A 21,995-nucleotide genomic window follows, 5' to 3' on the forward strand; every position below is an offset into this window, starting at 1 on the left:
ATGATTACTAGGTATTGGTACACATGTTGATATCACTCCCATGGTTCAGTTCAGCAACAAGATCAATTGCCCGTACAATGTCCATTCCTACAGCACCCTGGCCTGGCAAACAAGAAGTCTCGGTGCAGCCAGCTGCTGATAAGGAGATGGCCGTGGAGCTCTCGACAATCAAGACAAAGAGACACACGACAAACCAAGAACAGGCAGATGAAGTAAACGATAAGCTTATTTTGTGTGTGAGTTGGTATATCGTTTCCATCCTTCTAGATTTGTTGTAAGAGTATGGAGTTGAATACGATGAATGATGTGCTCACCGGACGGGCACATGTTTTGTCTATACATTATCCATGACTATGTTTTCAGAATAGATTGAGACACACCCCTCCTTTTCTTTGGAGACGATGCGATCATCTGTATTCCATTTATGCCAGTATTTGATATACTTACCAAATTTTAAAGAGACCAATCTTAAAGAAAACATCATATTTTGTGCGAGAATTTCTTAATCATATATTACACAAAAGATATATCTGACTTTTCTCCGGTTGTATTGCAACACTTCAGTGGAGCTCTTGGTTCTTTTACCACAAAATTTGAAAATAAATTTGTAAGGTATCTTGTGTTTGATTGAATGTCTACGTCAGCTGCGAAATGCCTTGTGTGCATGATTACTAATTAGACCCATGTTCATCCTATGTTATGTTTTCGAACATGTACATCATTTATGTCTCTTTACTGGTGATGTGCTTTAAAAATGTATATTGTTGTGCATTGATATTTTTATGGTCACTCACAAAAAAAATTATGAGTATTGGTGGAGACGTGTGTTGCACGTGTGCTCTTACTAGTGTCATATAAATACACCGCCAGCCATCCCTACTGTGGGAAAGGTCATCAAAATGCTGACGGAGGCCCCCCAAACCCATCCATGGGACGACTTGGCACGTCAGTCGTGTGTACAAGCGGGTGTCGCCCACCGGAGCCCTCGCTTGTTGCTCAGGAGTCCCCGAGAGCTGAGGCCGCTCGCATTCCAGCCCTCTAAAGGAGCCAGCCCAGATGTGGGCCGCGGTTACCCGGGGATTCCTCGCCAGATTTTGAAGGTCAAGGCTAAGAATGGGCTGCTCAGGTATTTGTCATCTGCAGCCCTTTGCGGGTTCTTTTTTGCGAGATTCCCATCTTTCTGTTTTTCTTAGCTCGACACATGTCCTAAAGAAAACTTGCAGCACCCGCCTCTGTCTTCGGCGATCGCATTTCCTATAGGGAAGTGGCCCCGTGAAGATGTGAGCTCTGGAGCCCGGCTGGACCGAGCTCTTCTACGGTCGACCCCTTGACAGGAGCCGAGGCTCAGCGGAGGTCGCGGCATTGCCACGCAGACCTGCCCTGGAGGCTGACGTGGTGAGTGGTGCTACGCCCCTCTGGCCTCCTCGCCGTTGCTTGATGGCTGACTCATAGCTCCTCCTGCGCTGGGTCGTCTGCGGGCCTCTCTTGTTAGGAGCGGCAATATGGCCCAGGCCCGGAAGGACGCCCTGGGGGTGGTCAGACAATCGACGGTTGCCGGAACTAATGTTAGCGCAATGCATCCCATGTAGTAGCCCCCGAGTCTTAAGCATAGTTTTAAATAGCCGGCTATAGCCCCGCTATAGCTGTTTGAGGGTGTTGCCGCTAAATGATTTCATGTACAATTTGCCGCTATAGCCCCGCTATAGCCCGCTATAGCCCAACTATAGCTGTTTTTAAGGGTCGCCGCTAAATGCCATAGCCCGCTATTTAAAACATTGGTCTTAAGTCAATTTTGTCATAATGTGCTTGATGCTGGATTTTTATTGCTATGTCTTTAGGATTTGCTTTCCCAAAGATCAGATCTTGCTATGCGGGTTAGCGAACTTTACCAAGTTGTGGGGACGAAGCAGAGCCGTGTTTCCCAACTTGAAAGGTCCTTAGCAGACATCGTTCGCAAGTCCTGTTGTATTCTCCTTTTGGGCTGGTTGGACTATGAGTGTTATCTGTGTTGAACCTGCTTTCTTGTTGACAGCGGTAGATCGCTTGCTGGAGATGAAGGATCTTCTCGGTGCTTTCTAGAAGGAGACAAGCCGCACCCATGACGCTGCTGCTGCGAAGCTTGTGGACCTGCGGTCCTGCGAGGAGCAGATCCATGTGGAAGGTGGGACATTGGAGAAGAACCAAGGAATGACTGAGGAACTCCGTGCCCAACTGCGGGAAGGGAAAGCAACTGGGGATGGCCTCCGGCTGCAGGTCGATGATACCCGAGGTCAGTTGGCGGTCGTTCAAACATCGTTGGAAGACCTCAAAGTACAAGAGGTGACCTCCCTAGAGAGTGGTCACCGCGTTGCTCGTGACCTCCAAGTCCTTCGCTCACACCAAGAGTCCATTGAAGCAGTCTCGAGAGGTGTCTAATATTGTGATTCCCAATCTACTTGGTTACCTTATTCTGGCCTGCCACTTATACTCCTTTGTGCACATCCAGCTGTGTTTCCTTCTGTGGTTGGTCAGCCTAAGCGATCTAAACTTGGCATCATTGTTCCTCTCATTGGGCAGATGTCTGTAGCGTTCGAGCAGGCTGGCCACTCTCTGTGGGGTGATCAATACCGGAGACTTTTGGTGTGTCAACAGTTTGACTGCATGTCCGAGGCCAAGACCCCGCAATGTCTGTTTGAGCTGCAGGAGGCCGCGGCAATGGAGGGAGCTCGGTTTGTATTGGCGCTCCTTCATTGATTATTTCTACTGGGTTGTGTTGTCGAATAAGCTTCAAGGGACTCAAGTAGCTAAGACATAGGAATTTTTTGAGACCGTTGGCGGGATGTTCTTTCCATCCCTACATTGTTGTGCAAATTCCAGATTCCACACAGCCATATCATTAGCATATACCACACTTGGTTGTTGCACATGACAAGAAGATTCAGTCACTAGTGCAGAACCGGGCAATAGCACCGGTTCGTAAGGCCCTTTAGTGCCGGTTTGGCAACCGGTGCTAAAGTGTAGGCACTACCCCCCCCCCCCCTTTAGTACCGGTTCAGCACGAACCGGTGCTAAAGGGCAACCACGTGGCACGAGTCAGCTTCGGGGGCAGGGAGCCCTTTAGTATCAGTTGGTGTCACCAACCGGTATTAAAAAGTTGGGGGTTTTGGGTTTATGATTTCTTTTTCATTTAATTTTGTGTTTTTCATTTAATTATTTTTCGTTTGCTGGTATTTTATGATACTACATATTGTACACGTTATGCATATATATAAATAGAATTTCTAGTAGAACCGATCATAATATATATATAGTATTCTGACAATCGATATCGTACCCACTCCTGTCTTTGAGATTTGCTTCTTTCGGACGCCATCATGCGAATGTTCTCGCAAACGTAGTATGCACATAGATCATTCCCCGGCGCCTGCTTCAGGGCCTTTACGAGAATGGAATTTGATCAGATAATAATTAATTAAGCATGATAATTAAAGAGATGACAGCTAGCTAGTACTACTTAATTACTTACCTTGGGTCGATACCATTTCAGATTTTGTTTCCATGGGCCTGGAGTGGCCCTGATGAACTTTGCCCAAGCCCTGCCCACCGACAAAGAAAATGAATAAATGGGTTATTAAATAGTTGTTATCAGGAAATGACGAACCAACTAAATAGGCCGAGATATAGTTAATAATGATTGAAATTACCTATTCACTATCCCCTTCACGATGGTGTAGTCACTTGCTTTCTTAAGTAGTGAGTCTAGTACTTCAACTGTTCCTTCATCAACTTTAATGATTAACAAGTTCCAGTGAAACATGCATGAACACACGTTTGCATGTCTTAATTAAGCGGGCATATGTAAGCAAAAACATGTAGCTAGCCTGTAGGGAAAAACAGAATTTGTAGTACAAGACAATGTGACTCACTGAAAGTTGTAAGGAAGTATTATATCTTCATTGTATTTGAGTTCCTTGAAGAACTGTAGCATGCTTTCCTCTACACTTTTTTTGTGATATGGATCTATTTTCCATGTGTATTCAATAATGGTATTTGGGTCAACGAACCCAATGCCATAGCGTCCACCTTTTTTCATTTCATAAATCTTCATCCTGCATAATACCACAGAAAAGAATATAATGAGGATAATTACAGGTAATGATTGATCAAAATGATCACTACAGCTAGCTTGAGACTTAAATTGCAGAAAGAAATCACTTACAGACAATAGCAACTGACGATAGATTTGTCGAGTGCGTCTTGATTGTATAGCTGAAATAGTTCTGAATACTCAACGGTCATAGCTTTCTCATGGTAGTAATGATCCTTGTTGACATTCACCATGAGGGACTCTCGATTGGAAACCTTGGTAATGTCCATGTACCATTGATGCAATTCATACATTCTCGTTGGGAGCTTATGGACCTCCTCTGGCTCGACCAAAGGTTGGCCCCGGGCATATTTCCGTTTTATTTCCTCCTCTCTAGTCGGAGACATGGGCTCGATATCAAGGAGTTGTCCAATAGTGATCCCGATCGATTCAGCCTGCGCAATATGCTCCTCGGTTATTACCACATCGCCCACCCCGGGAACGTTAACGGTTTGCCCACAATAATATTGGGCGCGCCTACTCTCATGTGTTGTTGGCACAACAAGCGGGGGGATTGATTGCGCCGCCTGTTCTCCCAGCTGGGGAACGGTTTTACTGCTCCTTTTGCCAGCTGATTTGCTCGAGCTCGAGCTCGCCTCTTTCTGTAGACGTGCTCGATTTAACTTCTTGATGTGGCGCTCATAGTGTGTGTCAACAGGCTTGGGAGCTGGTGCTCTAGCCATACGAATGAAGTGGTCAATCTTTTCCACAGGCACTTTCTCCTTTGGCGGCGGTGGCGGTTTTGGTGCAAAATGGGCTTCCACCTCGGCCTTCGATATGGCTACGTTTTCCTCCTCGGACTTGTCGTAAGGCCTCTGCGGAAGAGGCGCGAGGCTTGGACCATATTGAAATCGCTTGCCTCCGCCTGTACCTCCAGTACTACCTCGACTTGTACCGCTACGCACCATAGCTGAGGCAGCTCTCTTCCGTGATTGCTGAGGCGGCGAAGACGGCTGACGTGGCTGAGTTGGAGGAGGAGGAGTGGCCTGAAGCTGTGCCGGACTTGGAGGAGGAGTGGCTTGAAGCTGTGCCGGACTTGGAGGAGGAGTGGCCTGACGCTTTGCTGGACTTGGAGGAGAAGGAGTGGCCTGAAGCTGTGCTGGACTTGGAGGAGGAGTGGCCTGACGCGTTGGTGGACTTGGAGGAGCGGGAGTCTGCTGACTCGGTGGCGGACTGCGACGAGGAGTCGGATGACGCGGTGTCGGTGGCCTTCGAAAGATGATGCAATCCTTTCTCCATAGGATGATACGATGGTTGGCCTCTCCTAGTGTGTGCTTGTAAGTGCATCTAGTGCCACCCCTAGTTGGTTTTGGAGTATTGACGACAAACCTAGTTGAGGGACTAATGTGTTTGTGAGAATTGCAGGATAACACAGGTAGAAGTCCCTCATTGATTTGGTTTTACTACCAGAGATGACCCCTAAAAATGTATGAAGACATTGAAGACAAAGGTGGTATATGAAGATATTCACATTGAAGACTATGACAAAAGAAGACACGTTATGAAGCCTATGGAGCTCGAAGACTTAGATCTTTCGTAGTTCTTTTTCTTTTGTGTTGAGTCATAGGAACCACCGTACTGTTAAGTGGGGTCCAGGAGAACCAGTCAGAATGACTGAAGTGATGCCTAAAACAAAAACCTATGTCTTCGAGTGAAGACAATGAGAGCGAATCTTGTCCAGAGCCGGACAAGTCAGCTTTGCTTGTAGCCCAAGTAAAGTTGCCATGAGAGTTTGAAATCTGACCGTTGAGACACGTGTCAGTTCCTTAGTGACCCAGGGTCATTTCGGACAAATCAGGTCGGGTTGCCAAGTGGCTATAAATAGCCCACCCCCACAACCATAAATGGTGGGGCTGCTCAGATTTCAGTGCACGGCTTTTGTCGTTTGAGAGAAACCTACCTCGAAGCCTTTGAGAGAAAATTCCTAGCGAGGAGAAAAGCCCTAACCACCCAGAGCCAGAGTAAATTGGGCATCACTTAAGTCTTCTTGTCTGTGTGATCTGAAGACTTATTACACTTGAGGACTGTGAATCCTCCAGACGGTTAGGCGTCGCGTTCAGAACATCCAAGAGACATTGTGGATTGCCAGTGAACGAAGTTTGTGAAGGTTTGGAAGTCTACCTTGAAGACTTACCAGAGTGATTGGGCGAGGACTAAGTGACCTTAGCTCAAGGAGAATACGGTGAGGACTTGGTGTCCTGAACTGTGTGTTCAGGACTGGGTGTCCGGGACTATGTGTCCTAAGGTTTAAATACCTAGCCGCTCCAACCAGACGTACAGTTGTCACAGCAACTGGAACTGGTCCAACATATCACTGTCTTCAACGAGTCACTGGTTTCATCTTCACTTCCTTTTCTTACTGTTACTCATTGTGAAGACATTGCATGCTTGCTTTATCTTTTGTCTTCACAACATGAATGTATGATCTGTTTGGCTTCATAACTTCTTCCTACCTGATCCTTATTACACTGCAGCTGTTTGTCGTTGTGCTTTCACTCTATTGAATACTTGACCATGGCTGGCCTAGTGTAATCTAACTTCCGCTGCATAGTAATAGGCATAATCTTCGCTGTTTGTCTTCATAACTCCCACGTGTTGAAGACTTTCATAAAAATCGCCTATTCACCCCCCCCCCCTCTAGTCGATATAACGCACTTTCAATTGGTATCAGAGAAAGGTGCTCCCTTGTTCTGTGTGATTCGGTTTAACCACCTGGAGTTTTAGCTATGTCGACTGCAGGGATAATCAAAGTCTCCGCCGCGTGCCCCGTCTTCGATGGAACTGAATATCCCTACTGGAAGAATAAGATGCGCATGCATCTTGAAGCCATTGACGTCGACCTATGGTATGTCGTCGAGAATGGCGTTCCCAAGGCTGGAGAAGGTGTCACTGCTGCTGATGTCAAGAAGTTCACTCAACTGGACTCTACTGCCAAAAATATCATCTGTGGTCATCTGACAAAAGGACAGTATGGCCGTGTGAGTGCCTTGAAGACATGAAAGCTGGTCTGGGACTGGCTCTCCAAGGTCAATGAAGGCGTCTCAACCCAGAGAGATCAAAGAATCAGTGTTCTTCGCAACCTCTTCAACCGCTTCAAGCGAAATGACAATGAGAATGTCCAGCACACATTTGACCGACTCACTGACATCACAAATGAGCTTCAAGCCCTCGGCGCCACTGAGATCACCAAACATGAAATCGTCAAGACGCTGCTGAGATCACTTGATAGTTCGTTTGACATCCTAGCCCTGATGATTCAAGAACATCCTGATTTCAAGACACTCGATCCATCTGACATACTTGAGAGGCTCAACACACATGAGTTTCAGCTTTCTGAGAAAAGAGATATCTACGGTCCAAACTATGGGCGAACTTGTGCCTTGAAGACAAAAGATGTTTCCTCATTTGAAGAAGAATCTGACAGCAGTTCTGATGATCCTGAAGACATTGGAAGAGAACTTGCAATGCTAGTGAAGAAGTTCCAAAAATTCACCAAGAAAAAAGGCTTCAGAAAATCTTCACGATCAAGCTCAAGGAATGATGAAGCTTCTGCTCATGACTACAAGAAGAAAACTGAACACTTCATCTCTGAGTGTCCACAGTGGGACAATGAGAACAGAAGGAAGAAGAAGAGCAAGGAATATGATTCTGACGACAAGAAGAAGAAGAAATACTCAAAGTCTTCTTCCAAGTCTTCCTCAAAGTCTTCATCACACAAGAATAGCTCATCTGGCAAGGCACGTGCGTTTGTTGGCAAGGAAATGGATTCAGAGGAGGAGTCTGCTTCTGAGGAGGCAGAGGTGGAGTCTGAGGAGGAGTCTGATTCTAGCATTGCGAGTCTGGCTACAGCATACGTCGCCAAGTCCATCTTCAACACTGAAGACAATGACTTCATCACCGACACCGATGCAAATGACAAGAACGACTCCACTCCTACCTACTGCTTCATGGCACGCGGTGCCAAGGTAAACACACGCACTACTCGCTATCAAACATCTAGTGACGATGACTCTGACTGTGATGCAAAACCCAGCTACAAAACACTTGCTAAAATTGCAACTGAACAACAGAAAGCTATAGAACATATTCAAAAACTGTTAGACAGAAGCGATGATCTGTTGGGTGCTGAAATGACTCGATCTGAATCCTTAATTGAAGACATAAAAAATCTTCACGTTAAGTATCAGGAACTTGAAGATCGTCTTGATACTCTCTCAACAACTCATGAGAATCTTTCCTATGATTATCTTCAAAGGAAGCAAGAACTTGAGAAATTGAGAACGGCTCATGAAGATCTTCAAAAGGAAAACGAGTCACTTCGCACCGAACAGATCAGTTCCGCTCAGGAAGGATTTGAACCACCATGTCTTAAATGCATTGAGCGTGATAATGCTGCTTCTGTTGCTGGATGTTCCACTGCTACTGCTGTTCCAATATCTTCAACTGTTGATGTGGTAACTAACCCCTCTGCTGAGGATACCATTGCTATTGCTGATGAGAATGCTAGGTTGAAGACATTGCTTGAAACAGGGATGTACAAAAGTCTTAAAGGACATCAGACATTATGTGATGTCCTCAAGAAGCAGATTCTGAACCGAAACCCTAGGAAAGAGGGTGTTGGGTTCGTGAGGAAAATAAATGCAGATGGCTCTTACTGGAAACCCGAGAAGTACCCCAAAACCACATGGGTTGCTGCAAAGGAACTTTCAGCAGATCCATCCAATTTATCTGGCTTCACTTGTGCTAACCCCATTATCATTGATGAATCCTTTGATGCAAACTATAAACTGTTTAAGAATCAGAATGGTGAAGTGTTTGCCAGGTACATTGATACTAACTGCAGGAATGGACCGCCTATGAAGAAGATCTGGGTTCCGAAAAAGTGTCTGGAAAAACTTCCTGTGAATGTCTTCATGACACCTCACTTGAAGAAGACAAACCTCAGACCAAAGTCTTCATGGCGTCTACTGTAGACAAGGGAAAAGGAGTGCAGAAACAGAAAGGGCCATCTAAAGCTTCTGTCAAAGGGGTGCATGTTAATGTCAGTTCAAGCTCAGCTGTGACAGTGAATGTGAGCTCTGGTGCTGCTAATTCTCAGTGCAATTCAAAAAGGCCAAAAAAACTACCAAAGAAGCTACTTGATTAGTTCCAGAATGTGTTTGCTAGCATTGCAAACCGTTTGATTGTCTTATTATCTAGACTATGTGTTTGTTTCTATTTCTAGAACGTGTTTGTTTGAATTTCCAGTATGTATGAATCATAATGTCATTTGTGGAACATAATGCCCAGTATGTATGGATCTTAATGTCATTTCCAGTGTGCATGGATCAGAATGTGTTTTTCAATTTCCAGTGTGTATGTATCATTAAATCTCCAGTTTGTTTGTTCATGTCTGTGCAACAGAAACAGTGATCATACATGAATGTTTGTGCAACAAAAACTGTGATCATATATGTTCAAAATTCAGACAAAAATACTGCTGAAATTCAGACAAAATACTGCTGAAATCCATAGCATACAGTGATACAAATTCAACACATAATTACGGTTACATTACAAACTGCAAACTACTTTAAGATAGCAGCTTCATTGCAAACAGACAAATTACTACAGCCACAACAGTTACATTGCAGCTAACTGACATCAGTAGCCACTTCTCCTTGCACTGAAGCTCTCTTTTCATTCTTTTCATCTTCCTCTGGTACTTCTCCTTCATATCAGCCACATCTAATTCTAGTTGCATCTTCTTCTGTACAACCTCATTCTTCTCCTGAGTGACAGAAGCATTTGCAGCTGCAAATGTCATTTTCTCCAACATCATCTGGTTGACAAGGGCCTCGGACTCCTCCTTTTTCTTCTGGTTTGTCTGAACCATGCCCCACAACTGTTGTAGAGCTCGTTGCAAAGTTGCAGGCCACTCTGGCTCATACCAAATTCAAAATTTACAAGGTTTTGCATTCTTACAAGCGATGAATCTTCTTCCTGTGTCCACACCCTCAAATGCAACCTTTTTAATTGGATCATCCCCATGGAAACATTTTATCTTGCTATCGACCTCAATTCCACAATGCTCAATGTCTTGAATCTCCATTGGAACATCCCCAGACACAAGATCTAGGTACTCAGCATCCTGCAAATTACAGAAAATTCTCAATATTCATCTATCATCCTCAAACCCTTGTTCCTAAATCAGGCATGCTAAAAATCAAGATGCACATGGACAAGCTTACCATGTATGCATCTGCATGGCCGTCCTCGGTCGGGGGGCCCCAAAACATGCTGGCCTCATCACCGGAAGCCATAGGTTGCGTGTGCATCGCCGCCGCCGCCGACGGCGCGCCGCCGCGTTGGATGGCTGCAGGACCGAGAGAAAATGAGGGGGATTTGAGAGAGGACCGCAGTACGTGCGCCGCCGCGTCGGATCCCTAACCTCAGCCACCGCCGGCGAGCCTCCGGTGCGTCCGCCGCCTGCTGTCTTTGCCTGTCGTCGCCGCTTCAGAGAGGGAGGGTGGGGAGAACGCGAGAGAGATGCAGAGTGAGGGAGCAGGCCATCTGTTTTGTGGGGACGTCTTGCCACGTTGGCGTGGACTGGTCAACCGCACCTAATCAGCACCCAAACCGGGTCCGCCAAGAGAAGGGACGAATTTTGTCCGGTTTCGTAAGTTAAGGATGCAATCTGCCCGGTTTTAGAGTTGAGGGACGAAAACTAAACTCAGCGAAGAGTTGAGGGACGAAAAGTATACTTTTCTCTAAAAAAAATCAAAATGTTCTCCACATCAAGGTTCCAGAAGTACTCATTCAAAATTAAGGATGTCACATGCCCCCTGGACATGTAAGAAAGTCAAGACTCGGTTCAGCTGGTCCCCCCCCCCCCCCCCCGGCCGCCCTTTAGTGTCATAGGTCGAAAAGAGGGTCCATTTGTGATCTATGGATTGAGCTAAGTCCTTATGGATGCGTCACAAGTTCTACTACACGCCACACTACGGATGCATTGCCAAAAAATGGTAACAGCACATTGCCATTAGGATAATAGTTCTATCTAAGAATCCTTGCACACATGCTTCTGGAAGAGTCCAAAGTCAACCAAGCTTGCTTACTAATAGGGCTTGATTAAATGCTCGAATCCTATATACCTAAGAGATTAATCTCCACTAACCTATTTATCTTAACATGCAAGCATGCCACATCATCATACAATTATGGATGGGATAAGACCCACATTAACATGCAACCATGCATCATAAAGACCCACCACCACATGCAACCATTCATGGGAAAATAATTATCATTCTATTGTTCAGCTTATATTCAATAAATATTTTATCAAATATAATAAGTCATATTATTTTTTATTTTGTTCATGTGTTCTTAATCTAAAAATTTATATTCCACACAATCAAATCTCATTGAAATATATTGCAACCAATTCCCGCAGCAACGCGCGGGGCATCATCTAGTTTCTCTAAAGCCTATGCCAACTTTTGCATTCGAAAGAATTGATTTGTGCCATGATAACAATGCCATTTTCCTTCTACCATTATCTACCTCCCGCCAACCACCAACAAATATTGTATCATCATAGAAGTCAAATCATCACAGATTGATGTCGTCAATTTATAAATAATCATCACATAGGTACAGAGAGTTTGTGCCACTCAACATATTCTTACTTATTAGGTTTCAAAGTTAGACAATAACGGGTGCATATTAAATATGTTGTGGTCATTTTTAATATAGTAATATTAGCGAATTTCACCAGCCGCAGCAAAAGAGAAATGCCTTACATTGACATAAGATCATGTGAATACAGGAATACAAAGGTGTACACGGTTCCAGACGCGCCCACATGAATTGTAAAATTTGGAAATACCGAAGATATTAAAAAAAACTGGAATTCTGGGTATTGAACGTGGTCGACCATTCTACTCTCATATGAAGTTGCGTGGAGGAATGACAAACCTTGGTATTCTTAGTGAAGAGAATACAATCGGACGTAAGCTGCTTCATTCAAAAAGTGTGTTTTTACATGAAAATCCTTTACATGAACCGACCGATCGCATCACGGATGTAAGTCGCCTCCCACACACCGCAGTGCCCTCCCCTTCCTTATCCCAACCGACGAAGTGTTCACCACTCATTTTCGTCTCCTACCCCTGACACGTACACCAGAGCTCCCCTGTACCATTTTCTGGATCCTGCCCAAGGTGCGCTGCTCGCAGCAGCATTCGCCTGTGCTAGAACCTTAGAACCTCGACAGGGTGCTGCAATCGGTGTATGCTGTTGTAGCCAGTGGTCCATTCACCATTGTTGGTTCAATCGAGCATTGCTAGAGGCCAATATTAAAAGGGCGAGCTCGCACGCCGATGTGATACCTGCAGAGCCTCACCGACGTTGCAACCACGGAGTTCGTCGGCTTCGTAGCCGGGGCCGATTTTGCAACCAGGGAGCTCGCCGATGATGTAACAATGATCGTTGCTTCAACGGGTGGTCACAACATCTGTTGTGCTCATGCTTCGAGGCCGGTCGGTGGCGTATCATAATCTGGGATGGCTGTTCGTTGAGAACGCTGGGTGCTTCAGGGTTGTAAAGGAGCTGGATCAGGGTGCTGCAAGCCAAAGATGCAGCATCGCGTGCGGCCACCGTCATGCTTGCAAGCTAGCCTGGCGTGGCTATTAGCCGAAGTCACATGGGTGTTGCGTTGCAACCTGCTCGGGTGTGGCGATCTCACCGGTGTTTTGCTACAAGCTCGCCAGGCACAACTGCTCGCCAAAGTCATCTGGAATGCTGCATTTCATCATGCTCTGTTGCAAGTGGGGTGCTATGGGCCAGCGAGCTAATGCCCTGCGGGAGGTCCGGAGCTACACAAGAGCACTGGAAACCGGGATGCTACTTTGCAACGTATGCAATCAGAATCTGGCGGCGTCCTTAGATGGCGGCGGTGAATGGGAGGGGAAGGAGAGAGGGGGCTCAGGCGGTATGGTTTGGTCGCCCCAGAGTCGCCCCAGAGCCGGGGGGTGTATTTGTGTTTTTATGTAAAAGGTATCTGATAGCCAAATAAGCCGCCGCTATGGCTAGGGCGCATCGGGCGAGCGTGCGTGCGTGCGCCAGACGTGTCAGCCGTGGTTCGGTTCGCATCGAGTCTATAGCCACATGTGTGTGTGTGTGTGTGCACGCGCAAGTGTGGGTTAGTTGGCGAGATCTATGGGTGTGTGATCGTGCTGGGTGTTGGGCCCGATCGTGCCCGTGTGTGTATGGGAGAGTGGGGTGGCGTCTGGTGCGCGTCGTGGAGCATTGGTGCGCACACGTATAAACCCTCACCCCTCCTGTGTGTTATAGGTGTGGCTCAAGTTTGTTGCTTGAGGAGAAAATCCGTTCGGGCGGCGGGCGTTCGTGCGCCGGAAAGAAGTCCACTGTGTGCCCTCCATCTTCCTTTCTTCTTATTTGGTATGAGACAGGAGAGAGTCAGGTGACCAGAGGGGGCTGCGATGAGCTAGGGCAAGAGTTTCTGCTCCAACTTTTGGCTTCAGAGCCACGTAAGCTGGGTGATCGCCGGCGATGTCACTTGTGTCGTACGCCGGCGGATCGGGGAGCTCGCTGTTGATGTCGGTCCGTGTGCTCAATGGTGAGTGTTGGTGTCTAGCCCCAGCTCTCCTCCTCACCTTCAGCTCTCTCTCTCTCTCTCTCTCTCTCTCTCTCACAGAAGTAGAAGAAAGAAGCAAGAAGAACGAGAAAAACACAGCAAGAGTTTGCCCCGGCGCACGTACGCCGCCGGCCGCATGAACGGCCGTTTATATTTTCCTCGAGCAACAAACTCCAGATCCATCTGTTACAATGTTGGGGTATTTATACCCTGGGACTCGCCGGGCACGTACCCACGTCCCAGATCACGCTGAGCACCCGATCCAGCCCGCGCCATCCACGCCCCTTGGCGACATGCACGTACATGCCCAGGTCATGCGCGCCCGCCAGGACCGACTCCAACGCTCCCCCGATTCCCGTCAACAGAACAACACACACTACACGCAGCTAATACATGCATGCATCTCACGTCTACCTAGCTCACGTATGCATGTACGGCTTATTTGTCTAACATTCACCCCTTAAGCCGTGGCCTAGAGAAGTCCGCCATCCTCGACGCCGACGTCCGCCAACATTGCCTGCTCGGCCGCCGGCGCCCTCCGCAGCTTAGGGCATTCCCGCTTGAAGTGGCCCCGCTCACCGCACTTGTAGCAGCACCCGCGCCGGTTCCCGCTGCTGCTCGACGCCACGCTCTTGTCGTCGTCGTCGTCCCGAGCACCGCCGTGTCGACGCTCCCGCGCTGCCCACTGCGCCGCTGTCATGAGGAGCTGCTCACCCCCGCGCTCGCCGCCGTCATGTCCACGGCGCCGAACCTGCTCATCGAACACGTGCAGCCGCCCGAGTGCCTCGTCGAACGCCATCGTCGTCACGTCGTGGGACTGCTCGATGCCTGAAGAGACGCTCCGGCACCGTATCCAGCAACTTCTTGACGAGCGCCGCGTCGCCCAGCGTCTCCCCGAGGTTGGCGTACCTCGCCGCCATCGCCGCGAGCCTCCCGCCGTACACGTCGAGCTCCTCGCCTTCCGCCATCTTCATCCGGTCAAATTCGCCGCGCAGCGTCCCCAGCCTCGCCGCGCGGACCCGATCGGCGCCGACGAACCTCACCTTCAAGGAGTCCCATACCTCCCCGGCGGTGAGCTTCGTCGCCACCTGGGCAATCAAGGTGGAGGCCAACCTGGATGCGGCCGGGCTCTGGGAGGCGGTGGTTTCAGCGGAGGAAGAGGTGGCGGCAGTCGTCGCAAATAAGGACAAGACGGCGCGAGCTTACCTGCTCGGGGCGCTCTCCGAAGACCTGCTGATGCAGGTGTCGATGAAGAAGACGGCGGTGGAGGTCTGGGCCATTTTGAAGACCCGTTTTGCTGGAGTTGATCGGGTCCGGGCGGTGCGGCTAGCCACCCTCCACGGTGAGTTCGAGCGTCTGCGTATGGCGGACGGTGAGTCGCTGGACGCATTCGCCGGCAAGATTGGTGGCATGGCGGCATAATTGGGACGATGCTGGAGGATGCCGAGATGGTGAATAAGCTGTTGGACTCGGTGCCCGACCGGCTGTACGTGGCAGTCGCCGACAATGAGCAATTCTGCAACGTCAAGACCATGCCGTTCGAGGGGGCGCTCGGCCGGCTGAAGACGTTCGACAAGAGGTCGCGGCGGCGTGCGCAGGCTGACGGAAAACGAGCAGACAAGTAGCTGATGATGACGGCGGCACAGACGGCGGGGCGGAGGCTGACTCGACCTTGACGATGACGGCACAGGCGCTGCTACAGTTGTGGCTAGCGAGGAAACTTCCGGCATGAGTGCACGAGGCTTCGGAAGCTGGCGGCGGCGTAGCAAGCCCTCATCGCGGAGGCCGGCGACAAGCTCGAGCCGGCACTGCTCCAGGCCGTGGCTTAGGGGTTGAATGATAGCCAAATAAGCCGCGTCTATGGCCAGGGCGCGTCGGGTGCGCATGCGTGCGTGCGCCAGACGTGTCGGGCGTGGTCCAGGCCGCATCGGGTCCGTAGCCACGCGTGTGTGTGTGTGTGTGTGGGGGGGGGGTGTTAGTTGGCGAGATATGTAGGTGTGTGATCGCGCTGGGCGCTGGACCCGGTCGCATCCGTGTGCGTGTGTGCACAGCGGGCGCGTGAACCGCGGAGCACGGGGCGTGGCGAGAGGGTGAGTGGGGTGGTGTCTGGTGCGTGTCATGGAGCGTTGGTGCGCGCACGTATAAACCCTCACCCCTCACGTGTGTTATAGGTGTGGCTCAAATTTGTTGCTTGAGGAGAAAAGCCGTTCGGGCGGCGGGCGTTCAGGCCGGAAAAAATTCCACCGTGTGCCCTCCTTCTTCCTTTGTTCTTCTTCGGTACGAGCCAGGAGAGAGTCAGGTGACCAGAGAGGGAGGTGCGGTGAGCTAGGGCAAGAGTTTCTGCTCCAACAATATAATATGCCAAAAATATTCATTAGCAATAAACATATGTGCACTATTTAGTGATGGGCTATGCAATTGGAAAAGTGACCCTTTCCTGCCTTCCTTCCGTCAGTGACCTGTGGGGCCTTGGCTAAGGGCCGAACGAGTGGCCAAAGACATCTTCTTGCCTCCTGGGTGCCGCAGTGACTAGCTGGTCCGGCATCCATCCATCAATCCACCAAAATGTACTAGTTGCATGCATGCTCGCACATACGCCATATTCAACTTGAAGCTCTTCATTGATGACGGCCAGCCAATAGAGCACTCACTGCCAAAAGGCTCCTTGAGAGAGCCACCGTGACCTGCCTGCATTCCTCTTCAAGCTCTTCATTGATGGCGGCCAGCCCAGTAGAGTTTAACGAGCACTCCCTGCCAAAAGGCTCCGTGTGAGAGAGCCTCCGTGACCTGCCTGCACTCCTCTATCCTCGTCCACTCCGCCAGCAGCATCGAATTCCATCTCTGTGTTTGCTCTGTCCTCCCTTCGCCATGTCGGCCGCCGAGCTAAGGAGCCAGCTTAACACGCGCGTCAGCTACATGTACGCCATGGTGAGTCGTCCTTCCCCTCAACTCAATTCTGGGCCGGAATTCGTCCGTGTTCGCTCTGTCCCCCGGATCGCCGTATTGATGGATGGATCCAGGGAATTCTAGACGAGTACTACCAAGAGCTTCAGCCGCCGCAGGACGAGGGCTTCGTCCCCGAGGTCATCAACATGTTCCTCCACGAGGCCGACATGATGCTCAATGACATCACCAGCCTTCTGTCCGTGCCGTACCACCGCACCAAGCCCTCCGCTTTCCTTAGCCCCATCGTCCTGGGTATTGATTTCGTATCCTCTGCTTAATTTGTGATTCCCTCCCAGGAACCTGCCCGTCGTCGACTTCGAAATGGTGGGCGAACTAGTGCACCAGCTCAAGGAGTGCAGCGGCAGGTGATTATCTGTTTCCCACACTGCATCGATGTCGATCGTGCCATTGAAATGGTTTGCCATTGAAATGGTGGGCATACCCCCCGTTGGTGTTGTTTGCGCTATTCTGTAACCCTGAGTACAAGTGCCGAGCTTAGTTGTATTTCGTGTGCCTCACGGAAGCACCGGCATTCATCCAACCGCAATGTTATTATGGCTCGATCAGAAATTAGAACTTTGTTGTCTTGCGAGCCTTCCTGGAATTAGCGGTATGCTATTCAGCATAACACCAATGGCGATTTCCCGGTCTGTCCATGTTTCTATTCGGATGTGTCGGCGCAGTGTCGTTTGCGGTTGTCGTATATACATAAGAAGAAAAGCTGAGTTTAGTAGTCTTCCATATAATAGAATTGTCTGCATTGATTCCTTCCAATGGCAACACTAAAACGCGTCAAGGAAAACTTTGTCGTCTTGCAAAAATTCGAGTACTATTGAATGTGAATTTCAGCATTGGCAGTATTCTAGGCCAGCAATAAAAGTTGCCATTCTGAAAATATTTCTAGTATTAATGATCTCCTATTCTACATAACGCCAATGGCTGTTTTTCCAGTTTCTCCGCTACATTGATGTTGTCTCTATTTAGATGTGTCGGGGTTGGTGGATACATCGTGGGCATGCGGCTCGTGCCATTTGTTTTGTCGTTTAGCCATAATTAGAAGAGCCAACTTTAGTTGAGCTAGTGATATGCTATTCAGCATTATGGCGATGGTGGGTATTCTCGTTTGTCCACGTTTCTATTCAGATGTGTTAGTGATGTGTCGTTTGCGGTTGTCATATAGAAATAAATAGAAGAGCAAAGTTTAGTTGTGTTTCGTATTTCATATAACGGAATTGTCAGCATTCCTGCCAATGGCAACGCTAAAACTCGTCTAGGAAAACTTTGCCGTCTTGTGGAAATTTCTCGTACTATTGAATGTGATATTCAACAATGGCATTATTTTAGGTCACCAATAAAAGTTGCCGTTATGAAAATATTTATAGTATTAATGATCTCCTCTATGTAACGCAAATGGCTATTTTCCAGTTTCTCCGCTACATACATTGATGTTGTCTCTATTTGGATGTGTCGGCGTGGGTGTGTATATGTTGTGGGCGTGTGCCTCATGCGGTTGGTGTTGTCGTTCAGCCATAATTCAAAAGACGAGTTTAGTTATGTTTCGTGCAGTGGAAATGCCGATGTATATTAATGATGTTTGGTTAGGGAAACTTTAAAGTTTTATAAATATCTCTAGCACTACTAACTGCTATAGCACATAAGACCAACACTATTTTCTGTTTTGGGTGATCAAACACTTGACAAATAGCTCCTCCATAATATTATTATGACACCGCAATTATGCTTATGTTCAACATTCCACAGTGTTTGTTAAGTTTGGGAAATTTCTAGTTTCTTGATCGTGCTCTTTTTGGCATGTATCAGCGTTGGTGCTAGGAAAGTTAACCTTGCATGCGTGCACTTCCAGCAGTTCTATGAGGGAAAAAGCAAAGAAAGGTCAGTTCTTGTTACCTTATTATATATGTACCACAGTAATTACTCTCTACTCTCTGTGCTTATCAAATCCCCTGTGTGAAACCTGCCAACTTATTTTGTCTTTAATGACAATATTTTTGGCTCATATTAATCTAATATTCATAAGCACTAACCTGCTTATTCACTTCATCTCCAATCAGCTGATTGATATAACTCACTTATTTATCTGTATGATTATTCTCTTGTAACTTGTTAATTCTAGACATTTGTTTATACCACAATTAAATTTTGAGATGGCTAGAGTTCTTTCTCAAACATTCAGTTACAATTTCCGAAGCATTCCGGTTCAGTTTGCTTAACTACTTCAGAATGTGACAGTGTGGTGTGTTTGCATTATTTCAGGTGCCTCATGGGATTGAATCTTCTTAGGAATGAGTTCTACGATGTGCGCGACAGGCTACAGACCATTATGCAGGTAGCATCTTATGTGCCTGTGTTGGCTTTTGACTTCCAACTTCTCAAAAGTATCAACAATATGTAGACTGGGCATATATTGTTTAAGATAAAAAAAGTAATAACGTTGATCTTATTCTTGTTACTATTGAAATTGTTTGGTTTCTGGAGCACTTAGTACGAGGTCTTTGAAAGTCCCATTTGGCGTTGAATGTTTCTGTCTTAATATTGTCACGATGGTTCGTTAGATGCTTAGGCTAACTCCAAAAAACCAGTTGTGTTTCCCAGCTTAACTTAACCTTTGCCAAGTACTGGAAAAATATACCGACATAAATTAAGCACCACTGTACTTTGTAGACCTGTCATAATCATTAATCTACTCTTGTTTTGATGTAGTTGGAGAAGCAGATTGCAACCTTGGGTCCTAGTTAAGTAGCAGTAATCGAAGCCAAAAAAGCATAGCCCCATGTGATATGGAATGATAGGGTGTATGTATCCTTGAATATGTAGGCAGTTCAACGGTTGCTGGGCTTTGGACAGGGCGCGTGGAATCACATGACAATTCTTGCTTCGGCACTCCGGGCTCGCAAGCACCCTGCAACTGGAATTTTTCTCTTGTGTGTCGGTGTCTTTGTCTGTCAACTCTATATATTTGTGTGTCATGGCTGGTCTGCGGCTGTGTGTAAACTCTATACTTGGTTGGCTACTTTTTGGCTTGGTTTTATTGTATGTTGCTCGCTGTTTTTAATACCGTCTTGGGAAATGCTATTTCCTCCAGCTAAAATCTTGTTGTTGGCTGGTGTACTGAGACGTGTTCCTTGCTGGCCTCCGCCACGACCATCGGAATCTCATAGCATCGCCGCAACACTAAACTGACCATTCTGCAGACAGAGGAGAAAAGGAGATATGATGGGGAGGGCCACCGGAAGGTGCTGCCGGACAACATTTCATGGGTCACAAGGCTTGCGGTCCACCAGCGAGGCAGATATTTAATGGACATGAATCACATTTGAACTATATGTACAATAAAGTACTCCCTCCAATCCAAAAAAAAATGTCGCAACTTTGAATTGAGGTTAGTTCAACCTTATTCAAAGTTGCGACACTTATTTTGGATCCGAGGGAGTATAAGCCCTTGACTGTATATATAGGTCATACGCAAGAAATTCTTGGAAAAAATTTACAGGTTAATTTAATATGCGGTGTTTGCCTCGAGGTCGTCTTTAGTTTCTAAGCATCCTATGTCATAAAAAAATTTAAATCCATTTCAAATTTAATCACATACTCTATATCTCCAGTACTATTAGAAGAGCAAACAAGAATTGCACTAAAGACATACCACAAACTGTACACAGAATTACCAGAGACGTTCGATTAGTCTAACTAACTCACATCTAACAGTCAATATTACATCAAAAGTATGCCACGCAAATAAACAATCCAGATTGAATGTTCTGCCAAAGCAGACTACCCCGCCCCGCGCACCCGTTCATCCTCAGATAGTGGGATTATCATTACCTCATCCCGTAATTTTATCTCTGCCACAAAACTTTGCCGCTCCTCCTCTGCTGGCCCAATCCCGTAATTTTATAACAGATATGCGAGCATGGAACGCTGCCACCGCCCGGCGCTCCTCCTCTGCTTCCCCATGGGCGCGAGAAAATGGAGCCAACAACCCCTTTTATTTCTTACAATTCGTCCAATCCATTGTTAGAATCCTCATACACCACTATTGTTTTGAATTCGTTCGATGGAAAGGATAATGCGGTATTAGAAGTTTAGAACACATATTTGGGAAAAGGCGACAGAGTGTGAGAGGATGTGTATCTCAGACTTAGCATGTTTTCCTGATTAACTAAATCATGATTTGTTAGCTTTTTGCCCACTATCGAAACAATAACCTATCTTCCTACACTTCCCATAGTTACCTGATTTAAGTTGTAATTATTTAAACTATTATCTAGGTGGGTGTACCATGTACCATATACAATATTTTTCAGCTAGGTTGGTCGTTGGCCTTTCTGTCCTAGCTGCGAGCTTATTGATTCATATGATTAACAGATGTTGAGTGGTTTTTTTTTGTCAGATAAGGCAGAGTTCCCGATTGCAACATCAGTAGAATGTGGACTGCTAGGAGCAGTCATTGGGCTTATACTGTGTTTCTATTGACTTCTGTGTGTCCCCTTGTTTGATTGAACAGGAATGCAGTTCTTATTTTCGACGGGGAGATTAGTATGGTGGCATATTGCTACCATTATCTTTTGTAGAATTGATGCTGCTTGAAAGGCACACCAACATACTGATGTAGTTTATCTACCTTCTCTGTCCTTCTAAAGGTTAGTGAATGGTTTCATAATATCATGCTAATAATAAATTAATTATTGTGATTAAACCGCAGAGGCCTTCATTTTTTCACATGATTGTTAAAATCTACTAGCTAGAGTCATGTTTGGATATATTTTTCTTTTCCTTGGGCAAAATGAAAATTAGTCATGTGCTAATTCTATAGTTCATGGTTCTGTTCACCATCATCCATAATGTTTGCTCTTATAGCTTGATGAAAATACATGTCAAGCTATTTTATCACAAGATTCCTATACCGATAAACGGTAGTTTTCTTTTGTGTCCCATTGTGTGTCAGCAAACTAACAACACAACACCGTCGTGATATTCCTATACCGATAAACGGACCTAACATATTGGGAACCTCTCATGGACTATCCTCAGAATGGCTGTCAAGTTCTTGCTTTCGGAGGTAGCACCTGAACTCAGGAGATCCAGTTTCCTGTATTACCAATGTATTTACTCGTATAATACTGTATAAACATAATATACCTTCTAAACAAGCTACTGAAACCATGGGCAGGAAGGAATCAACATTGGTAAGACACTAGATATTTTTGTCCTTCATATAAACTGTAGATAGAGTACATATGCTCTTGAAATGCTACTACACGC

At 46.8% G+C, this 21,995-nt stretch overlaps 1 protein-coding gene and 1 long non-coding RNA gene across 2 annotated transcripts; one reads left to right on the plus strand and one right to left on the minus strand.

The window, feature by feature from the left end:
• Positions 1–9,688: 9,688 nt before the first annotated feature.
• Positions 9,689–10,687, minus strand: LOC147974356 (uncharacterized). Its single transcript, XR_015601944.1, has 3 exons — positions 10,557–10,687; positions 10,357–10,481; positions 9,689–10,256 (listed from the first exon to the last, which is right to left on the minus strand). It is a non-coding gene; the product is annotated as an uncharacterized LOC147974356 (long non-coding RNA).
• A 5,803-nt stretch (positions 10,688–16,490) lies between these two features.
• Positions 16,491–19,785, plus strand: LOC147974357 (histidine-containing phosphotransfer protein 2-like). The gene is made up of 6 exons (XM_087519456.1): positions 16,491–16,694; positions 16,787–16,908; positions 17,009–17,077; positions 18,534–18,605; positions 18,987–19,059; positions 19,434–19,785. The coding sequence occupies exons 1-6, from the start codon at positions 16,635–16,637 to the stop codon at positions 19,467–19,469; spliced, it is 432 nt and encodes a 143-aa protein (XP_087375582.1). The 5' UTR covers positions 16,491–16,634; the 3' UTR covers positions 19,470–19,785.
• The last annotated feature ends 2,210 nt before the right edge of the window (positions 19,786–21,995 follow it).

The sequence above is a fragment of the Triticum urartu genome, chromosome 4A (genome assembly GCF_056163025.1).
Source record: "Triticum urartu cultivar PI428250 chromosome 4A, HENAU_Tu73, whole genome shotgun sequence".
Classification (NCBI taxonomy): domain Eukaryota; kingdom Viridiplantae; phylum Streptophyta; class Magnoliopsida; order Poales; family Poaceae; genus Triticum; species Triticum urartu.